Source organism: Leptinotarsa decemlineata, unplaced genomic scaffold (assembly GCF_025532065.1).
Source record: "Leptinotarsa decemlineata unplaced genomic scaffold, Ldec_3_MD MMD2_tig00026282_RagTag_RagTag, whole genome shotgun sequence".
Lineage (NCBI taxonomy): Eukaryota > Metazoa > Arthropoda > Insecta > Coleoptera > Chrysomelidae > Leptinotarsa > Leptinotarsa decemlineata.
In genome coordinates, this window is record NW_027412668.1 from 16,311,538 (window position 1) to 16,336,608 (window position 25,071).

The 25,071-nt window shown below is 34.9% G+C and overlaps 1 protein-coding gene across 4 annotated transcripts in view; it reads left to right on the forward strand.

Moving 5' to 3' along the window:
• Positions 1-25,071, forward strand: part of LOC111504603 (voltage-dependent T-type calcium channel subunit alpha-1G) — a 639,024-nt gene that overhangs the window by 556,442 nt on the left and 57,511 nt on the right. For 3 of the 4 annotated variants that reach the window (XM_074179899.1, XM_074179902.1, XM_074179900.1), the window contains exons 12-15: positions 9,035-9,677; positions 13,554-13,757; positions 23,295-23,454; positions 23,602-23,883. In XM_074179899.1, coding sequence (XP_074036000.1) covers positions 9,035-9,677; positions 13,554-13,757; positions 23,295-23,454; positions 23,602-23,883 — 1,289 coding nt within the window. Of the gene's footprint in view, positions 1-9,034; positions 9,678-13,553; positions 13,758-18,853; positions 19,002-23,294; positions 23,455-23,601; positions 23,884-25,071 lie in introns of all 4 variants that reach the window. The other variant, XM_074179901.1, reaches the window with a different exon arrangement.

Consider the following 25,071-nt stretch of genomic DNA (forward strand, 5'->3'; position numbering starts at 1 on the left):
GAGCCAGCGTCGTCCGTTCGTAGATATACCTATCTCCGAACTCTTCCGACTTCCGGTTTTTATTACGTTGCTGATTCTCTGCACTCAGTTAGTGCGTTTTATGAGGAGCACCAATGTATTATAGATGTGTTTTATGAAAAATCGAGACTTGAGCTAGTCTGGCCCGTTAGTAGATATACCGATATCTGAACTCTTCCGACTTTCGGTTTCTATTTTGTTGCTGAATCTCTGCACTCAGTCAGTGCGTTTTATGAGGAGTAACAATGTATTATAGAATGTGTTTTATGAAAAAATCAAAATTAAGCTAGCGTGGCCGGTTTGTAAGTTCATCAGTCTCCAACATCTTTCGACCTCCGGTTTTAATTTTGTTGCTGTTGCTGTGTTTTATGAGGAGTAACAATGTATTATAGAATCTGTTTTATGAAAAAATCGAAAGTTGAGCTAGCGTGGCCGGTTTTTAGGTTTATCAGTCTCCAACATCTTCCGATGTTAATTTTGTTGCTGACTCTCTGCACACGGTCAGTGAGTTTTATGAGAAGCAATAAACATTTTTTAATTTTAATACTGAAAGATCGAGAGTTGAGCTAGCGTCGTCTGTTCGTAGATGTACCTATCTCTGAACTCTTCCGACTTCCGGTTTCTATTCTGTTGCTGACTCTCTGCACTCAGTCAGTGCGTTTTATGAGGAGTAACAATGTATTATAGAATGTGTTTTATGAAAAAATCGAAATTTAAGCCAGCGTGGCCGGTTTGTAGGTTCATCAGTCTCCAACATCTTCCGACCTCCGGTTTTAATTTTGTTGCTGTTGCTGTGTTTTATGAGGAGTAACAATGTATTATAGAATCTGTTTTATGAAAAAATCGAAAGTTGAGCTAGCGTGGCCGGTTTTTAGGTTTATCAGTCTCCAACATCTTCCGATGTTAATTTTGTTGCTGACTCTCTGCACACGGTCAGTGAGTTTTATGAGAAGCAATAAACATTTTTTAATTTTAATACTGAAAGATCGAGAGTTGAGCTAGCGTCGTCTGTTCGTAGATGTACCTATCTCTGAACTCTTCCGACTTCCGGTTTCTATTCTGTTGCTGACTCTCTGCACTCAGTCAGTGCGTTTTATGAGGAGTAACAATGTATTATAGAATGTGTTTTATGAAAAAATCGAAATTTAAGCTAGCGTGGCCGGTTTGTAGGTTCATCAATCTCCAACATCTTCCGACCTCCGGTTTTAATTTTGTTGCTGTTGCTGTGTTTTATGAGGAGTAACAATGTCGATCGAGAGTTAGGCTAACCTGGCCCGTTAGTAAATATACCGATCTCTGAACTCTTCCGACTTCCGATTTCTATTTTGTTGCTAACTCTCTGCACTCAGTCAGTGTGTTTTATGAGGAGTAACAGTGTATTATAGAATGTGTTTTATGAAAAAATCGAAATTTAAGCTAGCGTGGAGGGTTTGTAGGTTTATCAGTCTCACGGTCAGTGAGTTTTATGAGGAGTAACAGTGTATTATAGAATGTGTTTTATGAAAAAATCGAAATTTAAGCTAGCGTGGAGGGTTTGTAGGTTTATCAGTCTCACGGTCAGTGAGTTTTATGAGGAGCAACAAACATTTTTTAATTTTTATACTGAAAGATCGATGGTTGAGCTAGCGTCGTCTGTTCGTAGATGTACTTATCTCTGAACTCTTTCGACTTCCGGTTTCTATTTTGTTGCTGACTCTCTGCACTCATTCAGTGCGTTTTATGAGGAGCAGCAATGTATTATAGAATGTTTTTTATGAAAAATCGAGAGTTAGGCTAACCTTTCCGTTAGTAGATATACCGATCTCTGAACTCTTCCGACTTCCGGTTTCTATTTTGTTGCTAACTCTCTACACTCAGTCAGTGTGTTTTATGAGGAGTAACAGTGTATTATCGAATGTGTTTTATGAAAAATTCGAAATTTAAGCTATCGTGGCTGGTTTGTAGGTTTATCAGTCTCAAACATCTTCCGACCTCCGGTTTTGATTTTGTTGCTGACTCTCTGCACACGGTCAGTGAGTTTCATGAGAAGCAACAAACATTTTTTAATTTTTATACTGAAAGATCGATGGTTGAGCTAGCGTCGCCTGTTCGTAGATGTACTTATCTCTGAACTCTTTCGACGTCCAAGACAAAAAAGTTGACAATTAAGCTAGCGTGAACGCTCTCTCTGATTTGACTTTGTTGAAGAAATGGAATAATTTTTTTGTTTTTCGTAGCATCTTACAGCAACAAATTAGCAACAAAGTCACCTTCATTCATTTGATCCATGAATTCAAATTTTAGTCGGTTTCATCAGAAAACTACAACTGTTGTCAATTTTTCGCGAACGGTTCTAGCAGCCAAATTAACGTTCTAGCAACTATTCAGCAACAAAAAAGCAACAAATGTTGTTTTTTTCTTACTTTTTATTTCCGTTAAATTTTCACCGCCAGTTCTTTCAGACCTGAAATAGTAGGGATTTTTGAAAATTTGTTGGGTACGAATATCGATAATTGAAATTGCCTTCAGTGAATTTTATAACAGTTTCAACAGTTTTCTTTCGAGGTATTGCTTCTTATACTATATATAATAAAAAGAACATTCTTATCGACTCACTATCTGTTGGAGCAAACTGCAGATGAAAAAGAAACACATATAATCTACAGAACATCCCCCTCAACATCACTATTCATTTCCTTGAAAGATCCGTGTATCCTCGAGAAATATTCAAACATACGTTGAGTGGCATTAGCGCAGAAACCTGAACGACTTTTAAAGGAGCAAACTCGAGTCGAAAAGGAGATATCAACAAAAAAGGTCCTGTAATCCAGCTTACGCTACACTTCTCTCCTTTTTAGAAGTTAATCAGATTATAAGGGAAGTTACGTTATAAATTACGGACAGTCCGAAAGTATAGTGGAAGTCTAGGAGATACAAAATAAAAGTCGACTGAAGTTGTTTAAAACGGTAAAAGTCGTTTATTCACGGGGACGAACCTTTTCTATGAAATATGAACGAGATAATATTCCGCTAGTTCCCTCATATCCTCATGATTTCGTGTAGTAAACAAGGTTCTAGTATCATTTTAAAAAGTCTACGAAGGAATTTGAAGTAAAATGATTACTTCAAAAGATTTGAAAGATTTCAGAATTGTTAAACTTCGAATGATTATCAAATCCAATCTAATTTTCCTTGAGATATTCATTGTTGTAATATGAAAAACGAGATATTGTACTGAGTATTTTGAAATCGTACATATTAACACTTCGAATAACACTGCAGGCTCATGGGTTGATTACATTTTCTCTCCAATCTTTTCATGATAGTGATTACACCAATCTTGTTTCCTTCAATAGTTTTGTACTTTGTTGGATGTTTGCCTTTATAGATATCCTACCGGGTATGAGAGAGAAAGAGAGAGAGAGAGAGAGAGAGAGAGAGAGAGAAATATACTTTATTGTCCAAGAAATAAAGTTTTTATTGATGTTAGGAAAAAAAATTGTTAAAGAGTGATTTTTCAAATATTTAATATGTATACTTTTGTAAATATTTCAAAATATTTACAAAAGTAGAAAAACCCTATACTAATCAGTTGAAAAATAAACATATGTCGAATATAGATAAAATGAGTGGGTATATAAAAAAATCACATAAAAATTACCTGAAAAAACGAATGAAATACAAATGATACATACTGAGAATAAAATCATATCTAAAATAAAAACATAGCAGAGTTTCGCTGTAAAATTCCTCGAGATTATTGAATCCTTTTTTTAATAGATCTTTTTTCATTATTTCTCTGAATTTGTAATAATTTTTCTCCTTTCTGATTTCGAAGGGAACGTAATTATATATTATTTTGCTTTCATAAATCAGAGAGTCCTTTGTCTAGATTTCGGAATAGGGAGAGGTATTTTATTTTCCGATATGTGCTTTGTAACATATTTCATTTGACTACTTGGTTTTTGTGTATTAAATATACAGACTCTAGAATAAAAATGCAGGTGAGGGTTAAAATGCCCTTGCTGGTAAATAATGGTCTACAGGGTTCACGCATTGGAACTTCGCTTAGGTATCTAAGTGCCCTTTTTGAAGGACAAACACTGATTGTAGTAATTGTTGTCTACAAAATCCCAAAAGGCAATTCCATATCTCAAATGAGCCTCAATCATAGAGTAATAAACCATTTTCGCTGTAGATGTGCTCAGTTTATTTGTGACAACTTTAAGTGCATAACATCCCGCTGCTTACTTTTTTGTCAATGCTCTAATACTCGTATGCAATCAAATTCCAGTTTGTCATCAATATATATTCCTAGGAATTTTGCCTTATTTTTGTTTTCTAAAGTTTGTCCGTTTAGGCTCAAATCTTCACAGAAGGTGCTAAAGGTAAGTACGTTCGATTTTTTCATATTAAAACATAAGTAATTGGAATCATGCCAATTTTTAAACATTTCAAGGTCACTAGTGGTAGTATATTTCAATTGCTGGACAGTTTTTTCATGCCAGAGGATGGTATTGACATCTGCAAAAATTGTAAAATTTCCTCTAGTTGGAATGAAAGCCAGATCATTTAAATACAGAAGAAAAAGAATTGGGCCTAGGACTAATCCTTGTGGGACCCCAGATAAGATATCTCCGCTGGATGATAGTTGTCCATTCGATTGTAATATTTGTTTTCTATCGCTTAGGTATGAGGCAAACCATTCATAACAAGCACCTTTGAAACCATAGAAGCATAGCTTCTTTAAAAGGAGACTATAATTTACGCAATCGAAGGCTTTTGAAAAGTCACAAAATACAGCTACTACAGATTCCCCGTTGTTAAGGTTCGTATAAGCATGCTCAAAAAAATGAAAGATTGCATCATTGGTGCTTTTTTAACTTTGAAAACCATACTGGTTTGTGTGTCCTACGATCCAGTGCGTCATATTCGCAACGATATCTATTAATTCGTTATATGTCTTGCTGCTGAGTTCTCCATTATGCAGCCCTATTTCGTTCAGTTGTGCACTGAATAGATAAATGTTGAGTGGGTAACCCTGTAATTATGATGAGCCAATCGCTGCTCTGTTGAAGCGGTTTTTCAATTCTTTTGGCATCTCTTCATGAAGGTTTATCCGTGTATGTTCCCAGATAAATCGTACTTGAATATTTATGTTTCTTACCAACTCATTTTTAGTGTCTAGGCAACCCAGAATGAATTATATTTTTTTCAACTCACCCATTTTTTCAGTTCTTCGCGGCAGTTCCATAAAGTCTCTTTTCCATTCTTGGATTCATCAAGCCCATTGCGCAGTCAATCTGCATAAGCGTATCAATTTCTCCAAGAATATTAAAACGCCCATTTCGTTCAGGCCTCAAATCAATAAATGTTTCTTATGTGTTTTTGCCACGAAAACTAATATGAATTGAACGAGCAGTTAACCGTATTGTAAATTTCGGCCCGCATATTACATTCCAGTACCGCTTTCATGTTCGTTTTTCGATCCATTTTCTACCAAGCATGATATCGGGATCATCCATTCTTCACGATTTGTTATATTCACAATGAAATTTGAGTCAAAAGTGAACTTCAGAGTCATATGCCGTCTCCAATAATCTCAGTTGTAATCATAGAGGTCTCTCTATCTTAGTCCTCTTGGTGAACGATATTTTGTTCAATTTGGATGGACGTATCGGAACCCCTCCTACTTCAGTACATATTGTTATTATAGTCAAAGACTGCATGCGTTCCTTCACTACATTATATTAGTCTCACACTGAGTCGCCTGCATAACCCAGTACTGTATAACAACTATTGTCCAGAAGACGTAGTAACTCGTCTATCATTAGGTTCCATAACAGTTCAGGTTCAACCTGAAGAATGTTCCTTGCTACCTGTGCCACTACTGATTCTCTAAGCGTTTAGTCTATCCTCTTAGAGCTTGTTCCGTCGATCTCCCTCCTCCTCAATATCTGAAATATTGATTTTTAATGAGTACTGACAGTATATCGAATGCGCCCTCACTTCACAGAAAAGACTGATATGATTTTACCCAAATGTACCACCAACCACTCCTTCAAGCCCTTCAGCGGTTTCTAGTTCTGAATGTGTCTAGGACTTCAGTGTTGCACTTTGAATATTAGACCCAGGCGAACTTTCTTATAGTATCTTCTCCGGTTTTTGTCGACTCCCTGTTCCTTTTTTCAGATTATTCATTGAGAACTGAGCTTCAGAGTATCTCATACAGTTTAGTAGATACTTGAGTTTGTCCGGATCTTCAGTATTGGTCCCTTATAACCGATTTCCCTTTTTTCTCTGCTTCCTCTGTGCAAGAGAGAATTTCCGTTACATCTCTGGTAGATTATAAAAAATGGTCGTTGATATCTGATACCTTCTCTAAGCCTTTGGAATCCTTATTTCCATCTCATTTGGTTTAAGCGAATTTCCATGTATGCCTTGTAGGCTTCACAGATAATTTTTCAGGGATTTTAATTAGATTTAATCGAGGTATGAGACCTTACAATTCCGAAATGTATATACCAATGATCCGAATAGATTTCTGTGAATACCACAGCCAATTGTGAACTGTGATCTGTCTACTAGGCAGACCTCTACTAGTTGTTTTATATTTCTGGTTTTTGGCGAATCTAGACTATCGTAAGCGAGGGAAGCTAAGCCACCAACGATTTCTTCAGATGCTCCCTCACCTGCTACAAAAGTTACTCATTGGCATTATTTTCTATCTACAATACATGTTCTCTGAGGTTTTCTAATGAATCAACTACTCTGGATCTTTACCAATCCCGAAATTTTTCCCTGTTAGAAATATGTGATGTTTCATGTGAAAACATTATTTTAACATATTGTTATGTTTTTCCCCGTGGGTTAACCAATAATTGACTACACTGAATAATCAAATTCAACTTTATTTTACTTTAAATACAACAAACATCTCAACTAAACTTCAACTATTATTTGAATATCTATCGCCTTACTAAATCACTTCGCGTACCGCGCTGTAACGTACACTTGACTGTGTCGATATGCTCGAGGCTAGCGTTCGTAATCGAATGCAGTAGAAATTTCGCCGAAGTTCCATCGAAATCGGTAGCATTATTCTCGCTGCTTCTAGAGCGGCACGGAACATCGTACATTCGCACGCTCTTAGCTACGTCACGATTGGTTTATGACTACCAGTGGTAGCTGGCGAAATTTTCTTTGGGGCATAATTTGCAACAATATATTGGTGCCATTTGGTACCCTATATTTTAGTGTATTCAAAACTATTATAATTATTGAACCCTATTCGACGAATTCGCTCCTGGATATATGACAATTAGTTTTGGTCTGACATTTTCCACTGATTTGATATGATGTAGATATATAATACTATTGAATTTACTTTCAGAATGCACAAAAAACTTCAGACAATTTCATGATTTTTCTGGCATCCCTCTCCAACACCTCTTATTTTTTCCTACTTAATCAACCTATATACTATACTACTATTATTAATCATAATAACATAAAGGCTACAATTTACAGAGGTTTGTGTGATTTTGCTCATAATATAACGATAAGTATCAAGTAAGTCAGAAAATTTCTTGCTACCTGACGTGCGCTGCCTATACCGTTGGAGTTACATGAAGATAATGTTGGGTTAGGTTAGGTCCAAAGTGAGTGGGTCTATTCGACCCTCCACCGCAACCCGCAAGGGTATATTGTGGCTCACACCTATTCACACTCGACCAAATAAATCCAGCTTCTTAACGAAGCCGATTAGTTTGCATGATGAGTGGTCTTTCGAATCGGATGGTAGATGTACGACTCTGCCGAACTCTAAATACGGTCCCCAGCGGGGCAAGCACAAAGTATGTGCTCTGCTGTTTCGTCATTTTCTGAACAGAGGCGACACACACTGTCTTCCGACAGTCCGACTCAAATGACAGTGACCTGTAAGAGGGCCTCTTAGACATCTTAGTTCATCACTACTGTAGTCCAATAACTGTTTGGTATTAAGCTTCAAAGGGTGAATAAACTCCTTGGAATGAGCCAATCCTGGGAGATTCTGCCAGAAATCCATAAATCTTCTTGCAATCCAGGTCTTCAATCTCTGTTTGGCAGAGCCTAAAGCGATGCCAATGATAGGTCTTGGTCCAACGAAACTGTTTGCTTCATCGTACTGTAAGATTGTTTATCTTAAATCGTTCTAAATAAAAGTCCGCGATAGCATATGTCTATGTCTTATGTGGTACCCACTACGCGCAAAAAAATCTGAGCCATAAATACAATCAAATTGGATACTTTTTTCAACAAGGCACATTTTACAACCTACCTGCATATTTCAAGATTCTATGTTCAATTGACTGACACTCAATATATGAGTGTCAGTCAATCAATAAGTACCCACTTATACACTACTAGCTGTTCCATGTTTTACCCGCGTTACTGCAGGAACCTACCCTATGTGGTATTCCAGGTCATGATCTATCTATAAACTCACATTTGATTCCATTGATCTGTTTAGGCGTGAAAAAGTAGAAAACGTAAATACATACATTACATTCATCCATCCTCACAAACTTTAGGCATTTATAATATTAGTAGGGGTAGGATTAGTAGGATTACCAGTGTATTTCATTCTGATACTTTCAGTTTTTTTGCTCATGCTATTCAGTATTGTTTTTGTGGACACCTATTGATTGACTGATACTCTTATATTAACATACAGCCGAAGCAAATTAACCTAGAATTTTGAAATATGCAGGTACGTTCTTTATATAGCGTAGATAAATAAGCATATAGAAAAAAAATGAGGAATTTTCACCCCAATGTATGTAGAATGTAATTAATGGAAATATTCTTTGAATATAGCATTTGGTTGTATTCATTCATTCTGAAATTAATTAGGTTCCTTCCAAAACAAACCTTTCCTAGAATTAATTAAATTGCGGCTTTGTAGAATAATGAAAAACGGAACCTATAGAAACAATTTCCTCAATCAATAAACGATCGGAGTATTCAAACTACAACTCAAACCTTCATTTTATAGGCGACGGAAACATCTGGCAAATAACATCCGTGCCGAGCCAGCAACAAATCCTTCAAACTCAGCAACAAATCCAACAAGACTGCAACGAGCTAATGAATGGAGAGGCACTCACCTGTCAAGAACTTCTCGCTCTAGGGGCCATCAATGCAGCACTGCCGACGGGGCAAATAGTTTTGGATACGTTCTTCAGCTCACTCTCTAAGGGTATCAACAACAGGCAGAAGACGGGAGAGGAAATGTACATTCAGCAGATACCGGAGGACGATTATTCCTGCTGTCAAGATCTGTGGCATTGCGAGTCTGAGTACAAGAACGAGAAACGCTCGCAATTTTACATCGCCTGCTGTCTCGTCATGAAGGGGATGGTCAAATCTTTTAAAATGCTCAGGAGGTGTATCAAAGTGCTCGTCGAACACAAGCTTTTTCAGAATGGTATTCTATTAGCAATTCTGATAAATACTTTATCGATGGGCATTGAACATCATAAGCAATCCGAGATACTGACGCATGTCGTTGAAGTCACGAATGTTATTTTTTCCGCGATATTCGCCGTGGAAATGGTTCTCAAAGTGGTTTCAGAAGGACCTTTTGGATATATTTCGAATGGGTTCAATGTCTTTGACGGCGTCATAGTAATTTTGAGGTGAGTATTTTTCATTTGCTGAAGGTCACAAATAAAAAACACAAGGTTGATGTCATTTGCATGAATTTTGAAAGAATTGGTCAGCTTTCTGAAATAAGGCTCCATAAAAATTGAAGAAAAGTTGGGAGATATAGTTTATCATAGAAGCCTCAATTTATGATATTGAAACCACTCAAAAATTTTCTGCTTGATGAATGGGGGTTTACACGTATTAAAGTTTCCGTCTCATTTGGGAATTCTGACCATTCTCGAATTTCAAAATTCTCCATTTTCATGCCCGGATGCACTCAAAAAAAGTGCAAACCTAGATATTTTCAAGATGCGTTCGATAGTACGCCACAGTATAAAGACACGGCGGTCGACCTAATTGGTTGAAGACCCATTGAAGACCGAAAATTATGACTTTCGATTCGAATGGTACTTATATAGTGCATTTCTTTATAGTCCTCTCCTCCTTTCAATTTTTGAACAGGTCAACTTAAAAAATTGAAATTTGGAATAATGAAATTATTGCATGAATACTTTATTTTGAAGTGCAATTGACAAATGAAACTTGAAGCTCCTGACGAATACTTCACAACCTTAGAATATGAAGCCAATATTTTCATCTACTACAAAATGGCGGAATATTTGATGATTTCCTGAAGACAAACACATTAATATCGATATTTCTAGAAATATTCCTTTTTATCTGCCATATGGCAATTCCAACAACCCGATAAGGTTTGTTAAGTTATTTTTCGTTTATAAAAACAACAAAAAAATGTCGGTACGACAATGAACATCATTGTTCAGTCAGAATATTCTCATTTAGTTTTTGGTTTAACTAGTAGAAAGGTACCACGTCAACAATCCCTAAAATAGTCAATTCTCGTTCATTGAAAAAAAAATTTAAGCGATTTTTATTGACGGTGCGACGCGTAACTTTCACAAGACCGAAAGGATTTTCATTGAACGTTTTCCGTAGAAAATATTTGAGGGAACTTGTATCCAAATTCACAACTACCGGTAGTATACATAACAAAAAGCCCCCAGGTCATCTGTCCATTCCGGAAGAACAGCAAATGCAAATCATTGGTGAGACGGTAGTAAATCCTGAACAGTCTACCTATTCCTTCGCGAATGTTTGTATCTCCTCCTCTGTGTGGATACTTTTGATCCACAAAATACAAAATTAAAATGGAATACCAATTTACTGAAGATGACTCTGACATGATGGAGACCATTGCAAGGCATCCTACCTATCTTCACAACATTTGTTTTAGTGATGAATGTACATTTTTTTTAAACGGCAATGTTCACAGACAAAACTGCCCTCACATTTTCCGGGAAACACATACCCAATATAAGAAAAAATTAACGTTTGGGCAAGAATATTGGGAAACCATATTGTATGACCTCTATTCATTGTTCAAAATCCAACAGGGAAACTGTATTTGAATCAACTACTGTTGACCCTCTCATCACTGAAATCGTCAAAGCGAATCCTAATGAATTCGATATGGATATTATATTCCAACAAGATGGAGCACCACCACATTACTCTATCTAGACAAGTAAAAAACTATTTGGATACTACTTTTTCGGTCGTTGGATTGGCCGTCGAGGTCCTACAGAATGGCCAGCCTGCTCGCCAGATTTGACACCTTTGGACTTTTTATTGGGCTATTTGAAGCAAAACGTGTAGGAAACTGAACCTGATTCAATATTGGATATACGGCAGAGAATAATAAATAATTATAGTATTCGGCGTGAAATATCGGATAGGCTATTCATATGTCGAGAAGTTCAAGGCAACCATTTCGAGCATCTTCTGAACTAACCTCAAGCTTAATACCTCATATTATGAAGTTAAATGTCAATGTACTCAGCCAATTATTGAAAGTTACGCCATTTTGTAGTAGTTGAAGATATTGAAATCATATTCTAGGGTTGTGACGCATTTCTCAGGAGCCTCAAAAAGATGTGTCACAAGACCCCCCTTTCTATTTAATTTTTTTCCCAGATGGCGCCCAGTGGCCATCTTGAAAGTTGCATCTGCCAATTTTACTTCAAAATGAAGTATTATTTCATTAATTTCATTATCCCAAATTTCAATTTTTTTAACGGGGGAGCATTAAAGAAAAGCACTGTATAAAATATATATACCTATATATTTGATGAAGTCATAAATAATTAGGTAAAAATAAATCACATTGTTTTTGCAAACATCCCAAGAACAAAAAAATGGTTCTTTAAAAGTAGCAAAATTCCTGAAAAAAATAAACTTCCGAAACTACCGACGATTTTGCTGAATTTTTCAAATTGTCAGGTGAACATTGGTCTTCATGGGATTGTTACTGTGCACACGAATAAACAATATTTCGTCAGAAAAAAATTCTACCGTATTTTATCAATTAACTCCCAATTGAGTTTTGCTAGTTGCAACATATAAACTCTGAAAATGTTCAAACTGAAAACCTAGAATTTTTACCTTCTTGCAACCATAATGTAAAAATTGTCCTAGAAAAAATTTCCGTTGGAAAATTTGAAAAACTTAGATTTTCCAGTTCAACAAGTGAAGGCATTACAAAATTGAAAATGTAAATAGAACAATGATTTATTTTCTGTTATTTCGTTTTTTTCATTGCTAGAAGCAACGCATTTTTTTCAATTTGTAACTACTATTGTAATAAATCAGGATAATCAAAATACTTTGTAAAAAAATGTTTTCGATCTAATATTTGATAATGATAATGAATTTTGGAAGAAATTATTGAAGAAATATTTGTAAAGCTAAGGATGCATTTGTTAACCATTTTTTTATTGAATTTGTTTATTCAATGAGCAATTTAACATACTCAAATATAGTTTTGCCTTATATTTTCGTAATACAAGAGATATTAAAAAGAGTGACGTGTCATTTTTAGTATAATTCATACTATTTTGAATAATATCATGGGGGTTGCTTTTAAGAAACTTTTTCATAAAATTTCCTGAAAAAAAATTTTCTGACATATCCAAATATCTCATTATCTAATGGAATTACGATAAATATTGTCGGACAATTTCGATAAGTTTGACTTTTTCAGGAAATTTTCTGCTCTTCAATTTTTTTTTTTCAATTTCAGATATTTCAAATAATTTCTGAGATTTCTTCAAAAAAAAACACCTTCTTACTCAACTATTTATTTGTAATTAACGGCATAGAAACAAGAAATTTTTGACCGAAAAACAGTTACAGCAACTTCTCGAAAGAGTACATTTTCGAAAAACATGCTGTAACTCAGAAACGATTATAGATAGCGATATGTGGTTTTCATAATTGAGTTTGTCATAAAATTCGACACCGCAGTATTCAGTTTTCATCTATCTGGTTTGAAAACAGGAGTTTCCTTCAAAAGTGTCCAATTTGGCCCACTCTGTGCATTCAATGTCGCAACATTGAAGTTTTTTCGATATTCCCGAGACTTTCGGTGATTTGATGTATATTGAATTGAATATTGAATGTATAGTCTTTACGAAGTCAATCCGAACAGCTAAATAAAAGACTAATGTACCGGGTCTGATAAATTTACTAGTCAATACCATATAAAACCTCCCACATAAAAACAATAATTAGGCTGCCCATGCCATACAAAGAAACTGGCGACGTTCGGTAACTATTTAGTTTTTATGGCACTCGAATTGACTTCGTATATACTGTATATTACCGTACAAAATATGACTAGATTAAGTTCAGTATTTAAAATTTAGATGTTGAGGATGCCTCAAGTCTGCCTATATTACTTCTATCATCATATTGTAATAATACAATCAAAGTTTGAGGGAATTTAAGAAATTCCTGTTATGTGTTTCCAATTTTCATTCTTGTATTTCATTCATTCTTTATTTCAGCGCTATCGAATTGTTCAAAAATTTCTTGGGTGAACCACATACAGATTCTGGTTTATCTGTATTGAGAACATTTCGTCTTCTCAGGATATTGAAATTGGTCAGATTTATGCCAAATCTGAGGAGACAATTATTTGTTATGTTGAGAACGATGGATAACGTTGCAGTCTTTTTCTCTCTACTAATCCTCTTCATATTCATATTCAGGTAAGAATTCGGCTGTGATTAGTTTTACGTGTTTTATTTTTTGGTAGATAATCCTAGATCAATATACATCAAAACCAACTACACGAACTCTTCCAAACAACACGCTGACGATACTCAAGAACAGTTTTTTTATTATTTCAATGGGGTATTAGTAGGGGTGGCATTTGATTTGATCAGTTTCGTTTGTGTACATAAGTTTTCAGTTTGAAAAAAATGTTTTTATTTTTTTAATTTATTCGATGTTAGAGACTTCTGTATACTTGGTTACACGCCACTGTGTACCTCTTGAACACTGCTATTTCTTTTTACTTTGTAACTTGTAAATGCACAATAGCACATTCTCTACAGTCTACAGTTTTACTGTTGTAAATATTACTCATCTCAAACTACCAGCACTAACAGGATATCACTAAGAAAATACAATAACATTTCCTGTGAAATATAAAAATCTGTGAAGCGTAAATATAGATGATTCTCTACATGATTGTCGAGCGTATGATCGGCAGAAAGACTTAGTTGTCTAATTCAGCGTAATAGAAAACAGTATTCAATATCCACTTACATAACAGTGAATAAATACTCTTGAACTAACGTCGGCGGCGGGGAAACCGTAGTTGGGAGTCTACCGGTGTTTCAGACTTGTGATGTATGAAAAAGAGTTTACATAGTTTACGGGCAAAAAACGTATAGTAGTGAAATAGTCAATTTAATTTGAAAAAGAATCTTATACGTAAGGTAGGGGAGGTTAATGAGGCTCACCTGAATTGAAAGTTGATTATTCGATTCAATTGATAATAAAAATAATAATATACAAATTATTTATTTATTGAAAGAACTTGAACTCAAATCAAATTAATCAGCAGGTCAGTGATAAAAAAAATATTTACCTATTCTCAGAAAACTGTTAAAAATCAATTCGAAAATAGTCCGGTAAGGAAGTGAATTGCATAAAAAAATAATGATGCGTTCAACGTTTTATCAATCGATCCATCTACAAAACAATAATTCAACAAAATTCACGATTTTGGAACATTGAAAATAATTAATTATCGTAATCGCACTCCTACTCGTAAGATATGGCGTAGCGAGCAAACGGCAGCGCCAGCTACTAGTTCGCCACAAGGAAATATTTATATCAAGTGTACCGGTATTCATAACCCACACCGTAAGGTAAGTGATCATTGGGTCCGATAATTGTGTGCCCTGAGAAATAGCCTATCTTGGTGCGTCGATCCGGTTTGATCTTCGAGCATAGGGAGAGCATTATCAAAACAGGAGAATTACATTTCTCAATAACTTCATCATTCAATATTATTATCATCATTGAGTATGATGGAAGATATTCGGTAATAGTAAAGTTTCGTTCTCGTGTGTACACCGATTTGGTGCGCATAAAAAACTTTTCATCCTAATAATTCATGACATGATAGAGCCAATGTTGTATAAATCTTTCATTTCAACGTTTCATTCAAAAGACGCATCTAGAGACAAGCCAAAGAATATGCCTATGAGTACACCTTCACACACATATTTTGTTTCTGTTTTTCATTGTATACAGCATCGTTGAAGAGCCCGCAAGTTGAGAATTATTCAACAAATTAAATCAACTGTTATCTTCTTTGAATCTCTTCAGTATTTAGCAAATCTATCAGTTCTTCGGTGACATGATAAAACAAAAATGAGAGAAAAAACCTCAAGCGACACGACGAGCAAGCAACTTGCCAAAAACCGATATTCTGTCAGTAATTCTGTCAACATGTCATTCATATTGTTCATTACAACTAAAAACTAAAATCCTCCATCAACTGTAAATAAACTCCTACACAAACGAAACATTCCGACACGAAAAAGAATCAAATGAACTGAGTGTCAACAAATGCTTTTCATTTAATTTTTTTGCTGAAGTTATGATGTATATCCATGAGCATCAATACCAAACATTCTAAATATCACAAACCGAATCAACCAATTCGTAAAATTTATGTATCCAGCCCATTCATTCAATATGAAATCTGTTTTCATCGGCGTGTGTCAATGAAACCATTTGAGTGTATTCATTTACAAATGTCTCAGCAGTAATCCATCGTTTCACAAAAAACGAAAGTAATTCATCCAGACAATAATCATGATCATATATATGGTAGATATCGTGAATACGTAGTTCGAAACTTGAAGTTCGAGTTTTTGTGAAAATAGCAAATATGTGTAGCATATAAAAGCAATCTACAATATTCTTTTTCTATTCTAAAAATTGAATTCGGTTCACTGAACTCTCATCCTGCTGTTTGAATAGTGTGAAGATGTAGCATATCTCACTTATACAGATGTGGAAAACATATCGGAACATACGAATCCGCGATAGCAGACCCCGTCCTGCATCTGGACGTCACTTTAAAATTAGAGATTCGTTCGCAACGGAATATCAACTATTCGATTGAATCACGTTGATGTATCCCCACTCACAGTGTACGTATGTTCGCTAGTCACGGCAATCGATTCCCGATTCATGGGTATGAACATGTTAGAGGAGATTTGTGTATGTCTGACTTTGAGGAAGGGACTTTGCTACGCCGAAGATCCATTGTCAGCAAGAAATTATTTGCTAAGATAACTGTGACAAATTATTTCTCTCATGAAGAAATATGTACTCTGTCTCCTTTTCATTCGACTTGGAAAATACACTAACCATTTTCTCTAAAACTCAAAAGAACATATCATATACTTCTGAAAACTAAAGTAAAATGTAACTCAAAAAAAAACTACAAACCTAATGTAATAGAAGTTCAAATGAATCTTCTTGTTGTGCCAAACAATAACCAGATCTGTGATACAGAGATAATCTCGTATCTGTGAGTTCATTTGGCGTAATGCTGGCACAAAGTTGGATAAATTTTGCCCTTAATTCATCAAGATTTAAAGCTCTCTGAAATTCATGCCAATATACACTACGTTTCTGGAAGTTCACTCATTATACCACGTGTAATAATTTGATTTTGTAGTAGCTGTAGGTATTTGACAATATTCAGGTTACCATCAATGAGGTAGGGAGATATAATATAGTCTTCTCTAATTTTCCTGTCCCAACAATGAGTATTTGTGAGTACTGAGTAGTCACAGGAATACTTAGATGCTGATTTTTCCGAGACCAGTATCCGACAATGGATGAATTGTGTTCCTTACGTGAAGAGATTGATGACACATCTGTGAAGAACAATTCTTTCAGACCAGTCTGAAATTACCTACACTGTAGGAGACTGGCCTGAAGCAATTGTTCTTTTAGATAAATTGACGTACAGCCAGTCTCCAAGTATGCCCACTCAATTTGTGAAGTTTCATTCCTTATTCGAGGATTTATGCAAAGTTCGTATATGCGGTTGGTTACCTCGTTCACAGGCAGATGGGGCGATGACAAATATGTTGTTTATCGTTCGCTTCAGCCTAGTTCGCGGAATGATACTCTGAAGGAATTCGATTTTCAATTATCGGAAATCATTGACTTCATGTTGATGATAGACACTACCTTGCACTGACGAGGAACCAAACAGTACGCAACCTGCAAGAGTGTTCCAATAATTAAAAATCGATTGTGGCAGTTTTATCGCCAACAGCATATTCAAGAATAACTTCAGTGAAGAATCCTGCACTGAATGAAACTTGTCGGATCTGCAATTTGTCGGCTCATACAAGGTTCAGTGGGTAACAGCGTCACATACCGTTAATTGCCCATTTTGAAGGTCTTCTATAATTAGCCTAACAGGTGGTTCATCGGAATTTTGACACTTCCAACAGTTTTGAATACATCCACACTTCTCGAACTCTTTAATAATTCGACAAATGGTGGTCTGTGACGGAATTGTCCCATTTTCAAATACAACCATACATAGATTCATTATATCTGAAATCGAGTGACCACCAAAATACTACTTAAAAACTTGTATCTTTTTTTCTTTTGTGAACGATAACATTTTGGAGTTCGCAAGAAAGTATTTTATTTTTAATCGTTATGAACTGACTGCTACTTAACTTAGCAGTTGCTCGAGTTGAAAAGTGCAGAAAGGGGAATGGTATTTCAATCAAATAGTTGATATTCCGTCGCGAACAAATCCCGAATTTTGAACTGGTCGAATGCTATCACGAACCACGTACAGTACGTATTGAGATCCGTATGTTCCGATATTTGTTTTCCACATCTGTATGATGAGAATTGTCAGAAACCTACGGAATAAAATATGATATACGTGGATCCTCAAGTATGTGTGCCAAATATTCACGATTGTCGGTGGAAATAATACATATTATATATCCGAATTTTCCGCAGGCTTTTACGTATGGTTCATAAAATGACCTAAACCATATAGTTTATCACTGTACACAGAAGGTCGACTTAAAGGCTCAAATCCTGAGGCTACTGGATTCTGAGCTTTGGAGATTAATAATCATAATAATGGTATTGTTCTTTTCAAATTTTATGAACGGAAAAGACCAAATTTTCAAAAATGTTACCTGTATCAGATTTACAATTCACTCAAGTCCTAAAATGAATGGAATCCACAGTGTTCCACTGCAAACATCTTTTTGATGCTTTCAACTCGTGAATTTGTTGTTGTTAGATAGGTACATACTATAGATCATATTCTTCTACACAGATTGTAGGTAATACGTAGTAAGGATGATATTTCAGACGTCATAGCAACTCTTTTGAATATTAGTGAATTCATGAAAATATTCACTTAGGCATCTGCCACAGCTGGATATTAGTGATTCCACCATCATCATATATCACTAATCAGTTCTTTTCTATTAGAGATTCCCCAAATGTAAATCAGAGTAATCCACGCCTCGACGTGAGAGTTTCCACTTTGTATGCTGTAATATGAACTGACAATTTGAATGATCTAGACTCATTCAATTCTCTATGACAATAAATACCGGTCCATAGTTCTCACCATGATTCAAAGTATCGATAGGAATACAACCCTTCGAATCCAACCATTTAATGAAGAGGAATCATTTTTGAAAAAATACTCGTTATGAATTGATACACGCCGATTTCAATTGCTTTCACTAGTTAAACAATGATTTTTGGAATGTTTTAGTATCCTTGGTATGAGTATATTTGGTTGCAAGTTTTGCAAAGACGAATTAAAATATGCGGAGGAGGAAATATGTATATCTGACAGTGATGAGGACAAAGATCGAAAAAATTTTGATTCTCTATTATGGTCGCTAGTGACCGTTTTTCAGGTATCTTGCAGTTTTCTTTAAACAATCTAATCCCCTCCCCCTCTGTAGCAGATTTAGTGAATACAAAAATAGAGATACCAGAAATTTGCATTAACTGGATGAGGTCATAAACAGTGTCTGACAATATATTTGATAATATAATTGGGGATTCCACTGGTGACTCCCCTACCAAATATATCATCAAAGATCCTCCAGAAAAGGATCTGAAGTGAAATTATGCCTTCGAAATGTTATTATTGATATCCTCATTTCGTTTATTTCACTGTAACTTCAAATGCGGCGTGATTTTTTTTACTGAATTATTGATGAAATTTAATAAAATAATAAGTAAAATTTTCTAGAAAACTGTTTTGAAAAAATTGAAATTATACTTAGGAAAGGGGAAAAAGCAAAGTTTTATCCCGATCTGCAAAATCAAAGCACATTTCCTAAATCTTGTTTCGCATTATTATTCGTCCCAAAATAATTTCTGTCCTGATTTGAAACAGAAAAAAAAGTATTTTATTAAACAGTTTCAACAGGAATATTTCCTAATGAACATTTTGTTATTTTTGTACTTGATGTAACATTGCCATAAAAATAGTAAATGCAGTATAGGTATTTAAGTAATATAGGTATTTTATTTGATGTCTTCTATTAGATACCATAAGAATATACAATTTCAAAAATAGTTATGAAATAATATTGAAGTTTGCATCTACTGAATCTCGTATATATTTCAAGTAATTCCATAATATTACAGGGTTACAATGTAGAACATACCATTAAGTATACTCTCAATTGCCATTCCCATTTTCACTAAAAAAAACTGAACATTTTATAATTGTCGTACTTGATATAACATTGTTATAGAAATAATGGAACATAGCATAAGTGTTTTATATGATCTCATCTATCAAATATCATAAGAAAATGTAGTTCAAAAATAGTTATGAAATAATATTTAAATTTGTATTTACTGAATCTTGTTTGTGTTTAAAATAATACCCTGTCAATAATATACTGTCAATTTCCATTCTCAGTAAGAAAAACTGAACATTTTATAATGTTTATACTTAATATAACATTTTTATAAAAAGGATGGAGCATAATATATGTATTTTACATGATTTCATCTATCAAATACCATAAGAAAGTTCAGTTCAGAAATAGTTATAAAACAATAATCTAGTTAGAATTCACTGAATTACGTATGTGTTTCAAATATTACTCTAATCTTACATTATAAACGTTGCAATATAGAAGATTATATTCAATATACTGTCAATTTCCATTCTCAGTAAGATTAACTGACATGTTGATAAGTTCATTTTTCTTTCCGAGTTTGGGAAGGACAGTTTGGTAAATAAACAGATCGTATTCAAGGATAATAATGCATTTTCCAAGTTCCAAGGTAGGTGTTTGTTGTTACATGACAAAATGTCTGCAAATTTGAGAATCCATATCCAGTTGGATAATTGTATTATTCCGTATCAATATGTACATATATGACATTTCAATAAATCTTTCAAAATTGATACACTGGGATGTTGATTATTCATGTAGTTTGATGAGTCAAGAGTTTTGTCATGTAAATTCGCTATGATTTTTTGAATTACTTTTCATTTTCCTCTGCATGGTTTTCTAGTATTGAAATATTTTGCCTGCTCAGCATCGATGTTCATACAACCAATAACTGTTTTTTTTCTCTAATATACTTTTGTTGAAAAAAACATTGATGGTCTGCACTTCTGTATTTGCATTCAATATTTCTCCCTTCACTTTTGATGATTTGTGCTTGTTTTGATAATTGCTTTTGATTGGATAAAATATGTTTATCAACATGTCACCCCTGCAAATATATCATATCCTATGACAGTATAAGATTGTTAACACTACAAAAGAGTAGTTATTAGCAAGATAGCCTCCGGCACTTGCAAAACTCTGAGTTAGTAGATTAGTTTCATTAATTTGAGAAGTAAATAACTCAGGATTAATACTCGTATAACAAAGTAGTCACGTAGTAGTAGTTGAAAAATTTGAGTGTCTCACAATTTCACTGTTTCACAATTTAACAGTAATTACATCAAGAAAAAACATTCCGTCCAAGAATATTGTCCTCGAATCATAACCATTCTGAATTGAAATGAAGGAAAATTATGCTTTTCAAAAAAAACAATACTTCCTGAGAATTCTAATTTGCGTAAAGATTATATTGAAACCGATAAAAATACATTTCCAAGAGAAAATACTCAGAACACAAAGTACTGCAGAAAAACTCATGTTTCCTTTACAAAAAATGACATTCAGATAATGATCCAAAAACTGAAAAAAATACTGGTGTTTGAGCTTTCATGGCCAGTATCCGATGTTTCCGGGTTTATTAGCCGTTGTCCGCAAGTTTCTATACCTGACGTTTCGTCTGCTACTGCGGCAGACATTATTAAAGGCGATGCAGCAACGGTCGAAGTGATCTACTCTGCTGCGATGCGCGAAATTCAAAATGGTCCCCCCAATGCTCACTCCCGGGTTGAGTGCCCTGAATTGAAATCTTCCCCACAGGGTTACTGTGTGCAGAACATCCCACGTGTTCATAAACGACTGGATATGTCTTCTGTATGTTGCTTCTTCGACCTATTATTGGTAATAGGTTTGGTCGGGCGAATCGCGATTCCTTTTATCTGCCGTACGTGGGACCTGAATGTTAATTTTTTATGTAGGGTGACTCCCAGGTATCTAGCTTCGTTAGACCACGGAACTTCTTGTTAAAATGGTCCTGGTGCGTTTGTACTTATAATGGGTGTTGGTCGGGCGACTGTTCTTGTACCTATTTGGTCTAACCCTTCTTCAATTATTGGGATAATCTTTGTATTATGAAGTACCGGTAGCCATGTCTTGTTGATGTTTAAACTCTTTCACGGTTGAAATTATTCTTATGTTCATATATTTCTGTGGTGTCTCTGAATAACCTCGGATAGTAGCCTCTAGTTTTATCAAGAACTTGCATGCGGTCAAAGGCAATGTAATTTCATAAACTACACCTCACGATTTGATCTACACACGCTAACACAGTAGTTTGATCAACAGTGATTTGAATACTGTGTTACTGTGTTAGCTAAACATATCGTGATATATTTTTCAAATAAAGTTTGTGGAGATCAAATCGTGAGGTATAGTTTATGAAATTACTATAGATCTTCATCAAATAACGGACAAATCAATCAGAAAAAAACAAAGACAATGTCAAAGCTGCCGTCTACGAGAGCGGCAACTTCTCTTGTGCTCAGTCAAGCGTGTTTTAACGCTTCTTTTCGTGTTTTTGGTGTAGCCCTACCACAACTATACGTTTTTCGGTATACTCCTGGGGTACCTAATGGATCCCTGTGGAGTATTTTATTGACCTTTTGCTGTTCTATGAAGATATTTAATACGCTTGCTAGATGATCGTGACCTGTTGTATTTATGAATTTCACCAAAAGCTATGATTGTATTATTCATACCAACGGTATTTTTGTTCTATAGTGTAGATTATTCTATTTTAAATACGTTACGAATACTTTTGAAGGATGTATGAATTTCAGTTATGGTTTGGACAAAAATGTTAACTCTACGAGGCCTAAAGATTGATCTTTTTCTAGATATATTTATCAAGAAGTTACCCACTGTAAAAGAATTCAGTAAGACAAATTATCATCATATTGTTGTTTACCGTTTAACGATTTCTCTTTCTTTTTTCAATGTACATTTGAATCACCAAGAATATAATGATGGTCATCAGCACACAAAAACAGTTTTTTGTAATAGTATGAGTAATAATTTGTTTTGTTCTGCTTCAATAAATAACAAATATAAAATGAATTGGTAAAAACGTGTTCGATGACAAATGCAAATGTAAAGTTCTGGGGAAAATGTATAGTTTCAAATTAGAGTTTCCATAACAAAGTTTTTCAAGACATAATTTTTGCATTTGTGTGCACAAATATTAGATTAAGTTGACTGTTCTTTTCCGTCAGACTTTTACTCTTGTTATGAAACGTATTTTTTGAAATACAATAATTGATCATTATCGTTATATTTATATTGTTTCAGAACAATATTCTTGGACACCACTATACACAATATACCTAAAGTAGTTTTCTCGCCATCTAAAATACTAAAAAAACTTTCGGTCCTGACCTCAGCCCTAACCAGAAACTGGAATATTCAGGACAGTCACTTCCGAAAGTTTGACTCCAAACAAACATCAAAAACACACAAATTACCATTTAGTTAGTAGTCGCGCAAACTAACACGTTTTACAAACATTTCCTGCAGCATTCTGGGCATGTACCTGTTCGGTGGTAAGTTTTGCACCTATATAGATGATAAAGGAGTCACAAAAGATTGTGGTTGTGAAATGATGAACGACAAGCGATGTTTATGCGACAGAAAACACTTTAACAACATCCTGTGGGCCACCGTCACAGTATTTCAAGTGAGATCAGTTTTTGCTTATTTCTTTTTTCACCATATTTTGCTTGGGGTTTCGTATTTTTACAAAAATTCGAGACCTAACGCATTTCTAACCTCATCCACGGCTAGGAACAATGAACGCATTGAATGACTTTCATGTTTTTTTTAGATTTTAACACAAGAAGACTGGAACATGGTTCTTTCCAACGGAATGGCAAAAACGTCGCACTGGGCTGCGTTGTATTTCGTTGCCCTCATGACATTTGGAAATTATGTTCTCTTCAATTTGTTGGTAGCTATTTTAGTTGAGGGGTTTAGTTCAGAAAGGAATGAAAGAAGAGAACGAGAACAGAGAGAATTAGCGAGGCGGAAGATGTCTTGCATTTTAGAAGCTAGTTTGAGGGAGAGCAGTAGCCATTCAGTTACTAGTTCATCTGACAGTTTTGTCCAGGTGAGTTTTCACGTTAATATCATAATTACATTTTCCGTACTCATTAAAATGTAGTCGACACCCAATTATCACTAAGATAAACAATACAGACACAGTTTGCTCTCTGTTAGAGTATTTGTACATGGGATGTTTCTTCCCCGCTGTTCGGACTAGTCAGTCCTACTGTGAGTTCTTTTGATTTGAAGTCGAAATAAACCAGGAATCAAACGTTTCAAGTCAATATCTTTATTTTTCATAACTTTTCAAAGTTTTTGTCAATGTCAGAATGGTCTTTTTTTTAAAAACAAACCATGATCAATTATTTAAACTAAGTGAACAAAATTAATTTAAAGCAACAACATTCTCCCCCTCGTGATGAAATCACTGCATTTGACATATTCTTCAATCCATTTCCGTTAAGAATCTGTACCACTGATCAATATACAGATTTTTTTAACTGGCCGTTTAAAGGTTTCTGATTTTGTTTTGACGTCCACAACTCTAATCTTATCATCTTTTCCCGTAGAAACATTAACAATTTCAACAAGTGGCCACAAAGTACTTTGTAATGTATCGTCAATGACTAGTACCACATCCTCCTCTGATAAGTCGTCCCCCTTCTCATACCACTTCATTTGTTTATTCAGTGTAAGTAAATATTCTTTTCGCCGTCTTCTCCAGAATATATCTGCTAAGGCTTGAGGTACTGTCCACTGTTTTCTCAGGTTTACTTCGACTTCCTCAAATTTTCCCAATGGTGGTGCAGCTCCATTTGCATTAAAAAATTATTTGGCGTAAGGCTATCCGACTCGAAGGACCAACGTTCGGACTAGTCAGTCCTACTGTGAATTCCTTTGATTTGAAGTCGAAATAATTCAGGAATCAAACGTTTCAAGTCAATATCTTTATTTTATAACGTTTGGAAATTATTGTCAATGTCAGAATCGCTGCTCGACTTCATACATGAAGTCGAGCAGCGTAGAATTCAATCGAGGCCCAGGCACTTTGCTGTTTGGGTCGGATTTTTCCTACACTGATTAATGTCTGTCGGATTTAATTAAATGTCCTGGGCGGGATTAGCCAGGAAAGTAGTTGGTGTTCGGCAGACATTTACCAGAACCTACGGTGTAGTTAGTATGAAGAGATGAATATTTCGAGTTTTTATTTTTAAATTTATTTTCTAGTACGTATGTATCTCTCCTTTACACA